This window comes from Mauremys mutica, chromosome 19, assembly GCF_020497125.1.
Source record: "Mauremys mutica isolate MM-2020 ecotype Southern chromosome 19, ASM2049712v1, whole genome shotgun sequence".
NCBI classification, from domain to species: domain Eukaryota; kingdom Metazoa; phylum Chordata; order Testudines; family Geoemydidae; genus Mauremys; species Mauremys mutica.
In genome coordinates this window covers 14,126,179-14,138,319 of record NC_059090.1, presented here as the reverse complement: position 1 = coordinate 14,138,319, position 12,141 = coordinate 14,126,179, and the positions used below count along the sequence as shown (strand labels likewise).

Genomic DNA, 12,141 nt, shown 5'->3' with positions numbered 1-12,141 from the left:
CCTTAAAGTCTGGCTTCGCCCCCAAAAGGTGAGGAAATGCATATTGTCTTAGAATGCATTCAACTCTGAATGACAAAAGAAGAGGCCAGGGCAATACCGGTATGGGCAAGTTCTATAGGATGCAGACAGGAACTCATCTCAACAATTTCCATTATGCTTGTCCTGGAGACTTCTAAGGTTCTGGTAATCCTTTGAATGCTGTGCACTATGGACCAAATTCTTGTGTCTCATGCTGAGTTAACAGGCTTTGCTTAGTGACCTACATAGAGATGGGTGAGCTCGAATCCTTCCCCAACCTGGAGCAGAGAAACCATGTTGTCACGCCAGAGCTGCTAGAATAGCCCTTCTTATACACCATGTGTGGAGGTTTTGGCCAATTATTCATAGAACCACTGCCAATTCCTTGGCCTGCCCCAGCCCAACTTCTCTGCTATTGTGTACAGAGCCACTGTAGAGCGCTGCTCTACTGCTCCATCTGCCTCTCAACAGATGGCTTCCTCTTTGTAGCAGGACCAGGGCAGTTCTGCTTGTTTTTGGAACTTGGATGTCTGTGCAAAGGAGGTTGGAGGCATGGAATATGATTGTCTATATTAAATATAGAAGCCCAGCAGGTATTCCTGGCAAGTATTAATTCATCAAGTAGTTGGACAAATGCCATTGTTCCAAGGAACTGTTGTTCCATTTGGATTCTTTTAACCACTTGACAACTGGTTTCTTGAGTCATTTAGGAAAGAGATGACAGGACGAAAACTCTCCTCCTTGCCTTTCTTTTAATCCTCATGTTTTTGTTTTTTTCTTTCCCCTTGAGCCTGCCTTGACTGGCTTTGACTTTCAGATATGCAATTAGTGTAATTCTTCTCATTCCAAAGTAGAAAGACATGGCAAAAAGCAAATTTGAACTTGCAGAGTTTCCTGACAATAAGAATTTAAGATTGCACCTGGATACTAATAGGAAAAACATGTACAGACATCTGCTTGCCTACAGATTTCAGCTTTATAGACTACTGAAATGTCTAAATATTAATGTGGCATAATAGCATTTTGCCATATGTGTGAATAAAACTACCTGACTAAAACGCTTCATAACTTTCTCTGTCCATTAGAGAACAACTATCTGCTGCCTAAAGACATATAACAATTAGTGTCTGTAATATTTAATTTCAAAATCCCAAAGACCTGTATATAGAATTTGTCCAAGGACGTTTTCAACTGTGAAAGATACGATTTGTAACATGGAGTATGAAAGCTGCAATTTTCCAGTTTGGAAGAAAAACCTTTTCATGCTTTCCATTTTAGCAGCTTAGAAATGAGTTTCCCTGCATTATGACACAAATTCACAGATTGTGCTCACCAAAGGAATAAAGTTTTTATCATAAAAATTCTTCCTTCATGTTTCATTTCAGTTCACAGAATCTGCTATCCCAATGCATATTCATAAAGATAACTAAGTTACCTCCGGTCATTCCTTCCTTCTATTTTGGAAGTGTTTAAGGCTATACATTCCTCAAGACTTGTTTCTGTTTCTAGGTTAAACTCATTTGCATTTGAGAGGGTGAATTTGTGAATATTATGCTGCATTTCTCCTTTACATTATTGGGCTAAAATCAGATTTAAAACAAACAAAACCCCTCACGTTAGTACCTGTGTTACTAATATCAGTTTAGATGATTAAAATGGAAAGAATGTTAAAATCTCTAACTTTTTACCATTTATGCTGGGGTGTTTTCCTCCTGAACTTTCTGCACTTTGCTCTGCCTGGTCAACTAAAACACTTGTTAGTTTCACTATTTTAATAGTCAGTTTTACATTGTGGTTCTGCTTCACTAGTCCAATGTTGCAATGTTTGAGCTTCAAGCACTGCAGAACTGTACTAACTGAGCATTTTTTATTTTTTTTTTTACATATGAGAACATTTCTGTTAACTTTACATTTTGTAAGGCTGTTTTAAAAACAAAATTTAAACTTTTGGCCTATGCTACCTGCTAGAGCCCTTTTTAGATATAGTGGGCCAGATTCCCAGCTGGTGCAAATCGAGGTAGCTCTTCTGAAGACAATTAAGTTGTTATGCTGATTTACAGTAGTTGAGGAGCTGGCTCACTTTTTTATTGGTAAAAGCAAGATGTGTTATAGCTTCTCTCCTGGATATATATGCTTGAGTGCCAAATAGATGGGTGAGAGAGAGTGGTGATTCATTCCGCATATACAAATGTGGCATAATGAGTAAACCTGATTCCAGATTCACAGTAATGAAAGCTTCTCCCTTACATTTTTCTCACCCTTATGGGAAAAAAACCTGGTCTTGCCATTTTAAAATTTAAGAATTTGTGATGTCAAGCAAACTGAGCATTATATTTTCATTGGGTTTTCTTCCTGCTGTTAAAATATTTCTTCCGTTTTAACACTTACTTCTGAGACATAATTTTCATTTACATTCAGGGAGCTTTACACCGCTCTGGCAGTATAGAGGGGCCTGGAAATGAAGGCCTGTTTGTGCTGCTGGAGTGGTATAAAGCACGCTTTGTATACACAAGAATTGGGCCCTTGATCTCTAGTTGAACACTTGTTTTCCAGGAAAATGTTGTATCTCAGTAATTCTCAGATGATCTCTGACAATATTTTGCTCTTGTAAAGCACCTTTTATCTACTGTAAGGTAGACACACATTTTTATTTTCACACAGGAAAAAAAATGAGTTAAAGTTAAATGAAGTCTAGAGGCACTTATTAGTGGTTTGAATGCATATTACCTTCCAATAACATTTGAGTTAAGAGAAAATTCAAATTTCAGAAAACCAGGACCGTGTTAAGATGAAACTCACAAGAAATCCAAACCTTTGACAGATGGAAATTTGCAGTTAAAGTAGCCAAAGGACCTTAACTCTGTGCCAGTAATGAAGTGCTGAGAAAATAAGAAACGTGCTATGATATGGTACTTTAGCCATCCAAAACAGGTGCCTTCTTTTTAGCATTGATCTCAAAAACTAGGATACTTTCATCTTAATCCTACAGTGGTTGAGCATCATTCTGGCCTTCTCTATGGTCATATACAAAATGTGCACAGACATCTTCCAAATTCCTGAATAGACAAATAGCATATGGAAGGCAATCATTCCTCACTCTTCACTAAGGTCTTGATCTTCAGAGAGTGCTCACCATCTATGATTTATGTGTCATCCAACTATTCACATGTCTTTAGACCCCAAGTTAGTGTGTTTCTCTATAAAAGCCTCATATGCCTGGATCATAAGATTAGAGCAGTTAAATGAAAAGTGTGCAAGTTAGCATGGTGAGAAATCATTTCACGTAGTATTGGATATGTGTGCGTAAAACAAATGATAAAATCCATGTTCTGTTGTACACTTTTTCAATCATCTGCAAGACAGAATAGATCGCTGACTGGTATCTCTGTGGGGATAGCCAAACTATCTTAACTGTGATTTCCATACTTTCAAAGGTTTGGGTTTCCTGTAAATTTAACCTTAACTTTGAATATCCTGTGTTTCTAAAGTGTATTTTTGTTTGTTGTTGCTGTTATTATCTCATAACTGTTCATTTCTGGTCTCAGGTTGTGGTGAGGGCTTATTTGATTCACTTCGAGCTTAGTTTAAGTCCTGATTTTTGGACTGTCTTTCATAACTTGGTACTGTTTTTCCATCTTTAGGTTAAGAAACAGATATTGGATGAAGAAATCTATTGCTCTCCAGAGGCTACAGTTTTATTGGCTTCTTATGCTGTGCAGGCTAAGGTTAGTTTTCTTTTCTTTTTGTTCAATTTTTATCAAACATGATTATACAGTTTTAACTAACACATACAATACTGTTAAACTTTGCTGTGAAGAAAGTAGGTCAGCTGGGGACATGGAGGTATTGCAGAAAGAGGAGTGTTTTATTATATATAATTACTTGCAATTAGGGAGAGAGAGGGTTGTTTGCTATTTTACATTATGCTTTTAACACGTTAGAGGACTAAAATTAGATCCTGTTCTCTGGATTGTCCTATTGCGCTAAGAGGCAGAGTGCGAGCATGTGAATATCTTGATCCTGAAACATCTGTATATAGCACTTTGGTATAAGCTTATATTAAAATGTAAAATTATTCCTGGCTCTTTAAAAGATGTCCATGGATCCTGCAGGTGGCTGGTGCCCTCAGTTCCTACTGAAATCAATGGGAACTGAGGACATTCAGCATCTTTAAGTATTAGAGGCCACCATATACTCACAGGGGTCAAAATTGCCCCATGGCAGAAGGTCAGCACCAAGCCCTCTGCACTGCTGACTGCAGTAGCCATGTGTGGGTATGTGAGCCAGCAAAGCCACCACATCCCCAGAATGCAGCTGAAGTGGGCTCCTTGTTGGCTCTGAATCAGCTGAGGCGAAGGAGGATGTGGGAGGGTGGGACAGGGAGTCACTGGATCTGTAGTTACATGGCTTTACAGACTGGAACTTCTGCAAGGGGCTGTGGAGGGACTGTGCCTAGCATTTCAGTCCATATGCTAGAACAGTGGCTTGTTGAAGCCACATGCGTTGGCCACAGACTAACGACAAATTCCATACCCCAAATCCATCTAGTGGATCCCTGCACAAAGCCCATTTACTTGGGCTGTACATCCCCCTTGATGCAGTCATTCTAGGCAAAAGTTGTCCAGCTACCAAATTCTCCAGCATCCTGCAGGTATTTAACCAAGTCTGTTGTCTTCTCCTGTGACAGTATGGTGACTATGACCCGAATTTTCATGAGCCAGGCTTTCTTGCCCAAGAAGAGCTGTTACCCAAAAGAGTAAGTATTTCCCAGGGCTGAACATGAATATTTTTAGCTGCATGAAGAAGCAAATCTTTTCCTGGGGCTGGCTATAACCCCAGGAATTCACACTGTGCATGTGTGTGCATGCGCGTGTGTTTCCTCTGAACTTGGCAAGAAGTCCCAGCTGTGAACTTTGTTGACACTTATACACTGGGTTGTTTGGGAGTGGCAGGTGGTAAACACCACTGGCAGCACACGTCTCCATATGTTCAAAAGAAAACCAACTCCTTCCCTGCTCTGTAGGTCCTCAGGCAGTATCAGATGACAGCAGACATGTGGGAAGAAAAGATATCGGCTTGGTATGCAGAGCACAGGGGCATTGCCAGGTACCGTAACATTTCTTGGGAGATCATAGACATAACCATTACATCAGTACAACCCACTTGACTTCAGTTGGGTTTTACAGGTATAAGCTAGTGGATGGCTATCTGACCCCCATTTATGTTGGTTTATCAGCATTGTATTCCTAATAGGAACATTTATTACCGAATGGAAAAATACAATATTTTGGTACTAAGATCCTGCTCATACCAGATGCTGAGTAACTGAGAGAGACTTAGTTCCTTCAACTTGCATTGAAGCCAAAGGAGGGATTAGGGCCCTGTTTCAGAGGCACGCCATACCAGGCGTCCGGAGTTGATCTATAGCCCAAGTTGTTTTAATTCATTTGTTCTTTATTTAGCTGTCCTGGATGCACGTTAACATTCTCTCCTCGGTATTTATTATTTTGCCTGCCTTGAAAGGGAAATGATATTGATGAGTGGCTGAAGACGTTCTCTGTTAGTCAAAGGGCAGCTTTGGTGTGTCTTTTAGATTTTAGTGTAAAATATTGTTTGGAGCCTCTTATAGCAATACTTCTCAGTGAACCACTTCCTGAGGGGAAAACTCCTGTGTCATGGAAGACCATGTTAGAGTAGGTCTGTAGCCAGTGGCATCTGTTAACATCTGAAAGAGGCAAAACTGACACACAAAGATGAGATCGGAGTCAGTTACCAGTAATGGGTAAAGGTTATACTATATGTGACTCAAACAGGGTTGGTAAAGCTTTACTCTGTTCATCTGGAGTAGACTGCACTGGTTAAGCTGTCAGCAATAGATCATGCACTTAACAGTGCAGATCTTAAAAGCTGTGCAGCAAAACTTAAGCGCAAGTAAACCAACATTACAAAGGAGCAAAAGACCCAGTCACCTGGTTAGGATTGCTCTCTTCAAAATAGTAATGGAAAATTAGAGAAGAGGAAAATTGGTTGGAATTTACTTGAATTTCCAAGTGTAATCACTGTTGTGCTTTCTAGGGATGAAGCAAAGATGAACTATTTGAAAATTGCTCAGGACTTGGAGATGTATGGTGTCAATTACTTTCCTATTGCTGTAAGTGTATCATATTAAGCTGTATTTTTATTTACTATAGATTCATTGATTCTAAATCTTCAGCCCAGTTAGGGCCAGTGTTTCCTGATACTTGGAGCAGGGGACTTAGAACTAGGATTCATAGGGTCTATTTCCACCTCTGCCGCTGACTGGCCATGTGGCCACAGACACACTACTCTCTCTGCTTCCTAGTCTGCAAAATAAATAGAAGAAGTTCCTGTGAATAGAACTATTAGGCTTAATTATTTAATGTCTGTAAAAGATCTTTGATATCAGCATGTGATGACACCTCAGTGAGGTCATCTATGGTGACTGAGCCTGGGATCTCTGGATCTAAAACTGTGGGCTTCTACTGGCTAAGCTAAAGGACCAGGCCTGTTAGCTAGAGGTGGCAGCAGAGTAATAAACCTCTTTTATATGGTGGATACACTAGCCTCTAAAATATACAAATAAATTGTTTAGAATAAACAAGTTGCTGGAGTGTGGTTGTACATGCCACTAGAAATGGTGTTGATCATAATTTATTGTATTCCTTTGCAGCAAAATAAGAGCGACACAGATCTCCTACTTGGAGTTGATGCTAAAGGTATTCACGTCTACAGCATAAATAACAGGTTCTCTCCAAATAAGTCTTTTGAATGGAGTGGTATCAGAAACATTTCCTATAGTGAGAAAGAGGTAGGATGGATCTAACCTATTACTCTCTTTGCGGTTGTGTGTGCACACACAGGGATTCTTGTAATAGATTGGAAGCAGTCTGTCTGTCTGAACAGCTGAAAACCCCCCGAGGATGGGGGATTTGTAACAAAACTCAGAATTATGGGCCTGATTTCTCTTCCCCCCCCCCACCCCCCCCCGAGGTGCTGAGTACCTGTAGCACCCATTGGTTTCAAGGGGAGCTATGGGTGCTCAGCCCTCCCTGAAAACTGAGCACCTCATTGCAATCTGATGGCTCTTTGACCTGTGAAAAAAGTGTGGTGGTTTGTGTTAATTTTCCAGAAGATAAGGCCTACAAAAGCCACCATGATTGGCTCCAGTTGCCCCTGTGGAGAAGCCAAGGATTGAATGATCCATGAAGACTGAACTCTATCTTCATTTACAGAGCTGGTTCCTCCAGGTCAGGATGGAGGCACTATGGCAAGAGAGGGCATGTAGGGAGGCATTTGCATTTTCTACCTTCACTCTATCTGTTCTGTGGATAAGTAGAAGACTTCCGTCTCCAGAGCTATAAATTCAGCACATTTCATAAGAGTTCAGTTGGATTTAAAGAGATTACAGATCATCCTCCATACAAAGGAGGGGGAGTGTGGAGGGGAAGGTGTGAGAGATACCTGAAATATTGTTAACTGGAAGACTGATCAGGAGAAAACATCATCACTGGAATCCCCAGGAATTAACAATAAAAGCAGAGCATAGTCTGTCCCTTTCTTTTCAATGAGTCCTTTCAAATTGGGGTCCAAATTCTGCTCTCGTGTAAATCCAAAGTCAGAGGTGTGCACGTATTAAAACATTCATTATCTTCTACTATTCAAACACAGCCTTGCTTTGGGCAAGATGTTTGAATGACTTACCCACAGAGTCAAATGAGCTATAACAAGTTTTATTTATAATCTCAGTGAAACCGTATCTGAAATCAGATGACAGGCACTGAGATTATGCAACAAAATGCAAATGAGTGGATCGGAATAGAGTGCTAATTCATGAGTCACAGCAAAGGCCAGGATCTAAAAGAAGGGAGCTGCTTTTATGGTACTGTTGAGTTGAATTCAACATAGGAAGTGAAACACTCTGTGCTGGCCCCCTTGCAATATAGCCCTTTTTCACTTACTCCTCAGAAAACAATTTGGGAGATGGACTCTGAATAATGAAAAGTTCCATGAATGGGTCCTGATGTCCAGTTTTTATCCTTCAGGCCTTTTGTGTATTTCCTGTTTGTTTGTTTTATAACCAGAGTGGTGTTGGATACTTCACAAGGGCAGGCTTGGAGTATTGCATTTGTTAAAAGACAACTTCTAGAGATTAATAATAACTTCATTATAATGATGACCATTGAATTTGATGGCCTCAATCCAGTTCATCACAAAGCCGCTGGCACTAATTGGCCTCATTGCTGGCAGCTTTAACTTCTAAAATCCCCTAGCAATCTGATTGCAGGACTGGAAACCAAGAACTCTTGTCATCTAATCCCAACTCTGGCTCTGATTCTCTGAGGTCTCGAGCAATCATTAACGTCTTGTCTCAGTTTCCCCTCTGTGCTGGGGATAATACTTTCACGTAGGTGTGGATTCATTATTGTTTGCTGTAGAAATAGTATTCAGTAGTTTCAGCTTTTTATTGATCCAGACTTTTCTGCTTCCTTTTTCCCCCCCAGCTAACTATTAAACCTCTTGATAAAAAAGCAGAAGTTTTCAAATTCTTTTCCTCGCAGCTCAAAGTGAACAAACTGGTAAGTGGGCTGCTGCTCTTTTAAAAAATCTGAATGTAGTAACAATCTCGGTTGCATTGATTGATCTCAGAATGAGAAATCTTATTCTCCGAATACTGCCATGGTCATGTGTGTCATGAGTATTGGTACTTAAGAGGCCTGAAGCCATAATAAAAATTAGTGTTGCAGTGATTTAGTAAAAATTAATGAGAGAAACCGGCGTACCATATTGTGCCCTACATGAGAGAACCCGCCTGGGGACCAGGAAACTGTCTGTCTGAACACTTGCTTTTTCCTCTCAATTATTCTGTTTGTGGGTGAGTTTCCCCCCTTTTTTAGAATGGGCATGGGAGGAGACTCACCAACTGTGTAAAAGGCCAGAGAGCCACAGGGAAATCCTGCAGATCTAAGGCTAGGGGACTGTGAGAAGGCATGATGCCCCCTTTGCTTCCTCAGGAGCGGTGCTTCTGTGGACTCTCATTTCCTCAAGGAACAACAAGGAAAGGGAAGCAGCATATGATACTGCTGACTGGGTTGGCATTATCTTTCATTGAAATATCCCTTCGGGATTGATGGGGGAAGACACCGGCTCAGTCCTCTCCCTAGCTAACCATATCCTTTCCCAGCCTGCAGAGCCCTCATCTTATTATGCACCTGTGGAGGGTCTTCTGCAGACGACCTGCCATGCCACTACTGCTCTTGTCCCTCATATGCCCCCACCCAACTAGTTCCATTTACCTCTCTTACACCAGCAGAACTGGAGGAGAAATTGGTGCCAGAGAAGGTGACTGAATAAGGAAAGAGACTTTCAGCCTGCTCTGAACCTGTCCAAATCATGTCTTTGCTGACTAAAGATGTGCCTTACCTTGACTTGCTAGGCTAGAAACCTGCAAATCTAATCATCACTTTTATTGGAGGGGGAGGAATTGCTAGCTCCTGATGACTCTGAAGTTCGCCCCCACGTAGGAGATGTTGGCATTCCTGTGCGGTGCTCTTCACTCAGCTCACTTGTGTTGCAATTGCTTTGCTTTTGGCAGATTTTACAGTTGTGCATTGGAAACCATGACTTGTTCATGAGAAGGAGAAAAGTGGACTCCATCGAGATCCAGCAAATGAAAGCTCAGGCCAGGGAGGAAAAGGCTAGAAAAAAAGTAGGTTCCTTCTGCTCCTTGTTGCTGAAAGTATTTATTATTCCATTCACTACACATACGTTATTCTTCACCCTATTTGTTCATATCATGAGCAGAGATGAACGTGTGTGTGTGTGTGTGTGTGTGTGCTCTCAATGGTGTCTGTGTTGATGCACATGGAGGGATTGAGAATATGAGCAGTTGTGTGAGGTGTGGAATGTCAGAGGAGACAGTATGTGTGTTGTGTATGGGTGGTATCTGTGGTAGAGGGATGCTCAAGCGGAGGTGTAATACAAAGGGAGGAGTGACACAAGTGCTCCATATTGACAGCACTTTTAGATAACCAGGCTCACCAGCTGTCAGTCAATACAGATGAGCTGCCCTGGCAATTTGCAAGATGCCCTGATAGTGGCAGATGGCCGTGCAGCAGCCGGACAGCTTTCAGTTCTCTAGAAATATTTATCCAGTCTGCTCTGCAGTCCCAGTCTGTGAGCATCACTCATTATCTTTCCAGATGGAGACTCAAAGGCTGGCCAGGGAGAAGCAGCTCAGAGAAGAAGCAGAGCGTGCCAAAGAAGAGCTGGAAAGGCGTCTCTTCCAGATGGAAGATGAAGCCAGGCAAGCCAACGAGGCACTGGTGAGCATTGCAGAAGTCTGTGAATGTCATCTGGCCTTGGGTGACATCAAGATTTATTAGCTCCTTTTCCTGTGGCGTCAGCTAGGCCACTGAGGGAATGTCTATACTGCAATAAAAAACCTATGGGACTGAGTCTCCGAGCCCAGGCCAATTGACTCTGGCTCACAGGGCTCAGGCTGCAGGCCTAAAAATTGCAGTGTAGTTGTTTGGGCTGGAACACAGGCTCTGAGACCCTCTGGCCTCATGGGGTCTCAGACCCTGGGTTCCAGCCCAAGTTCGAATGTTGACGCTGCAATTTTTAGCTCTGCAGCCTGAGTTGGATGACCCGGGCCAGCCATGGCAATGCCACATGTCTTACTGCAGTGTAGATGTGCCCTGAGGGTTATTGTTAAGGAAAGGAGGGAGATTTTCTGGGAGGCAGGGCATGCTTGCACTCTTGCAGGGAACCAAGCCTGTCCCCCATCTCCATTTGCTGGGAACCACCCATTTTCCCCCGGATTTTTCTGCGAACACCTTGTTCAGGCCAGGAACCAGAGGAAAGCAGGCTGCATCAGGAACTGAAGCTGTGGAGAAGTCTGTATGAAGCCAGTAGCGGGTGGGACTGGCAGCTGAAAGGAGGCAGGCAGAGTTCACTAAGCTCTGCCCATTTGGGAGATGTCTTAGTCCAGCGCTGAATACAGGAGGAGAGGTCTTATGTGGTGGAAGGAGTGAGGGAGAGAGGAAGGCAAGAATACTGGAGCAGAGGGAGACGAGACATCCTGGAAATGTTTACTTGGCTTTAGGCCCTCAGTAAAGAGGGCTAAGGACAAATATAATGATTCTTGGTATGTTAAGGGTTAACATTATTATGATCTGCTGGGGAAAGACCTCCTGCTTCTAAGCTGACTAGCTATTTTTCCTTTCTAAATGTTGCATCATAGTAGCTAAGTTAAATCCTGTCTCTTTTTAGCTGCGGTCCCAGGAAACAGCAGAGCTGCTGGCGGAGAAAGCTCAGATTGCAGAAGAAGAGGCCAAACTGCTGGCCCAGAATGCTGCAGAAGCTGAGCAAGAGCGGCAGAGGTTGGAGATCACAGCACTGAAAACCAAGGAGGAGAAGCGTCTGATGGAGCAGAAGATGCGGGAGACGGAGCTGATCGCAGTAAAACTGGTGAAAGAGTCAGATCGAAGGTTAGATTTGTTTGAGGGTCTGGTGGGTGGCACCTGTCAGCCGTGGCACTTGTCGATATAGTACGTGACTATCTTCCTAGAGTTTAAGTGTGGAAGGAGGAATTCCCCAGGTGACACTTCACAGCTTTGTGCATCTTGTTCATTCCCACCTTGTACCAGTGAATTTGAAATTACTGCCAGAAATTGTTTGGCAAAAATTGCATCTTCAGCTTTTTAGAGTTTTAACTGTGACTGTGCAGCAACTCCTTAGCATTATCGAAAGACTGAGGGCTACTAATGGAGAGTCTAAACTTAAATGTAAAGCCTGGTGAATGCTAGAATCATGCTAATTAGAGGAGTTTAAACTTATAAGCGGTTTGCAGGATTCTATTATGGGGTTCCTAGCCCAGTGTAGTGCACTTAATATAGACACTGTTGTAGATTATGTATATTCTATTGTTTGCACATGTATAGAATCCTAGGGCTCAGTGCTGTCCTAAAATACAGGGCATGCCTCATGTTGTGTATTGGTACAGGTATTTGTAAAGTACTTATCACCCTGGTACCTGAGGGCACTTTATTTATGCTGGCATGGTGTTAAACAACATTTTCCCAAAACGGGGAGCACTTACTT

General features: G+C 42.2%; 1 protein-coding gene across 5 annotated transcripts in view; it reads left to right on the top strand.

The window, feature by feature from the left end:
* The window catches only part of LOC123353220 (merlin-like), a 33,778-nt gene that overhangs the window by 14,932 nt on the left and 6,705 nt on the right, over positions 1 to 12,141 (top strand). For all 5 annotated transcript variants that reach the window (XM_044994185.1, XM_044994188.1, XM_044994187.1 and 2 more), the window contains 9 exons: positions 3,660 to 3,743; positions 4,706 to 4,774; positions 5,042 to 5,124; positions 6,094 to 6,169; positions 6,710 to 6,847; positions 8,541 to 8,615; positions 9,632 to 9,745; positions 10,239 to 10,361; positions 11,311 to 11,528. In XM_044994185.1, coding sequence (XP_044850120.1) covers positions 3,660 to 3,743; positions 4,706 to 4,774; positions 5,042 to 5,124; positions 6,094 to 6,169; positions 6,710 to 6,847; positions 8,541 to 8,615; positions 9,632 to 9,745; positions 10,239 to 10,361; positions 11,311 to 11,528 — 980 coding nt within the window. The remainder of the gene's footprint in view (positions 1 to 3,659; positions 3,744 to 4,705; positions 4,775 to 5,041; positions 5,125 to 6,093; positions 6,170 to 6,709; positions 6,848 to 8,540; positions 8,616 to 9,631; positions 9,746 to 10,238; positions 10,362 to 11,310; positions 11,529 to 12,141) is intronic.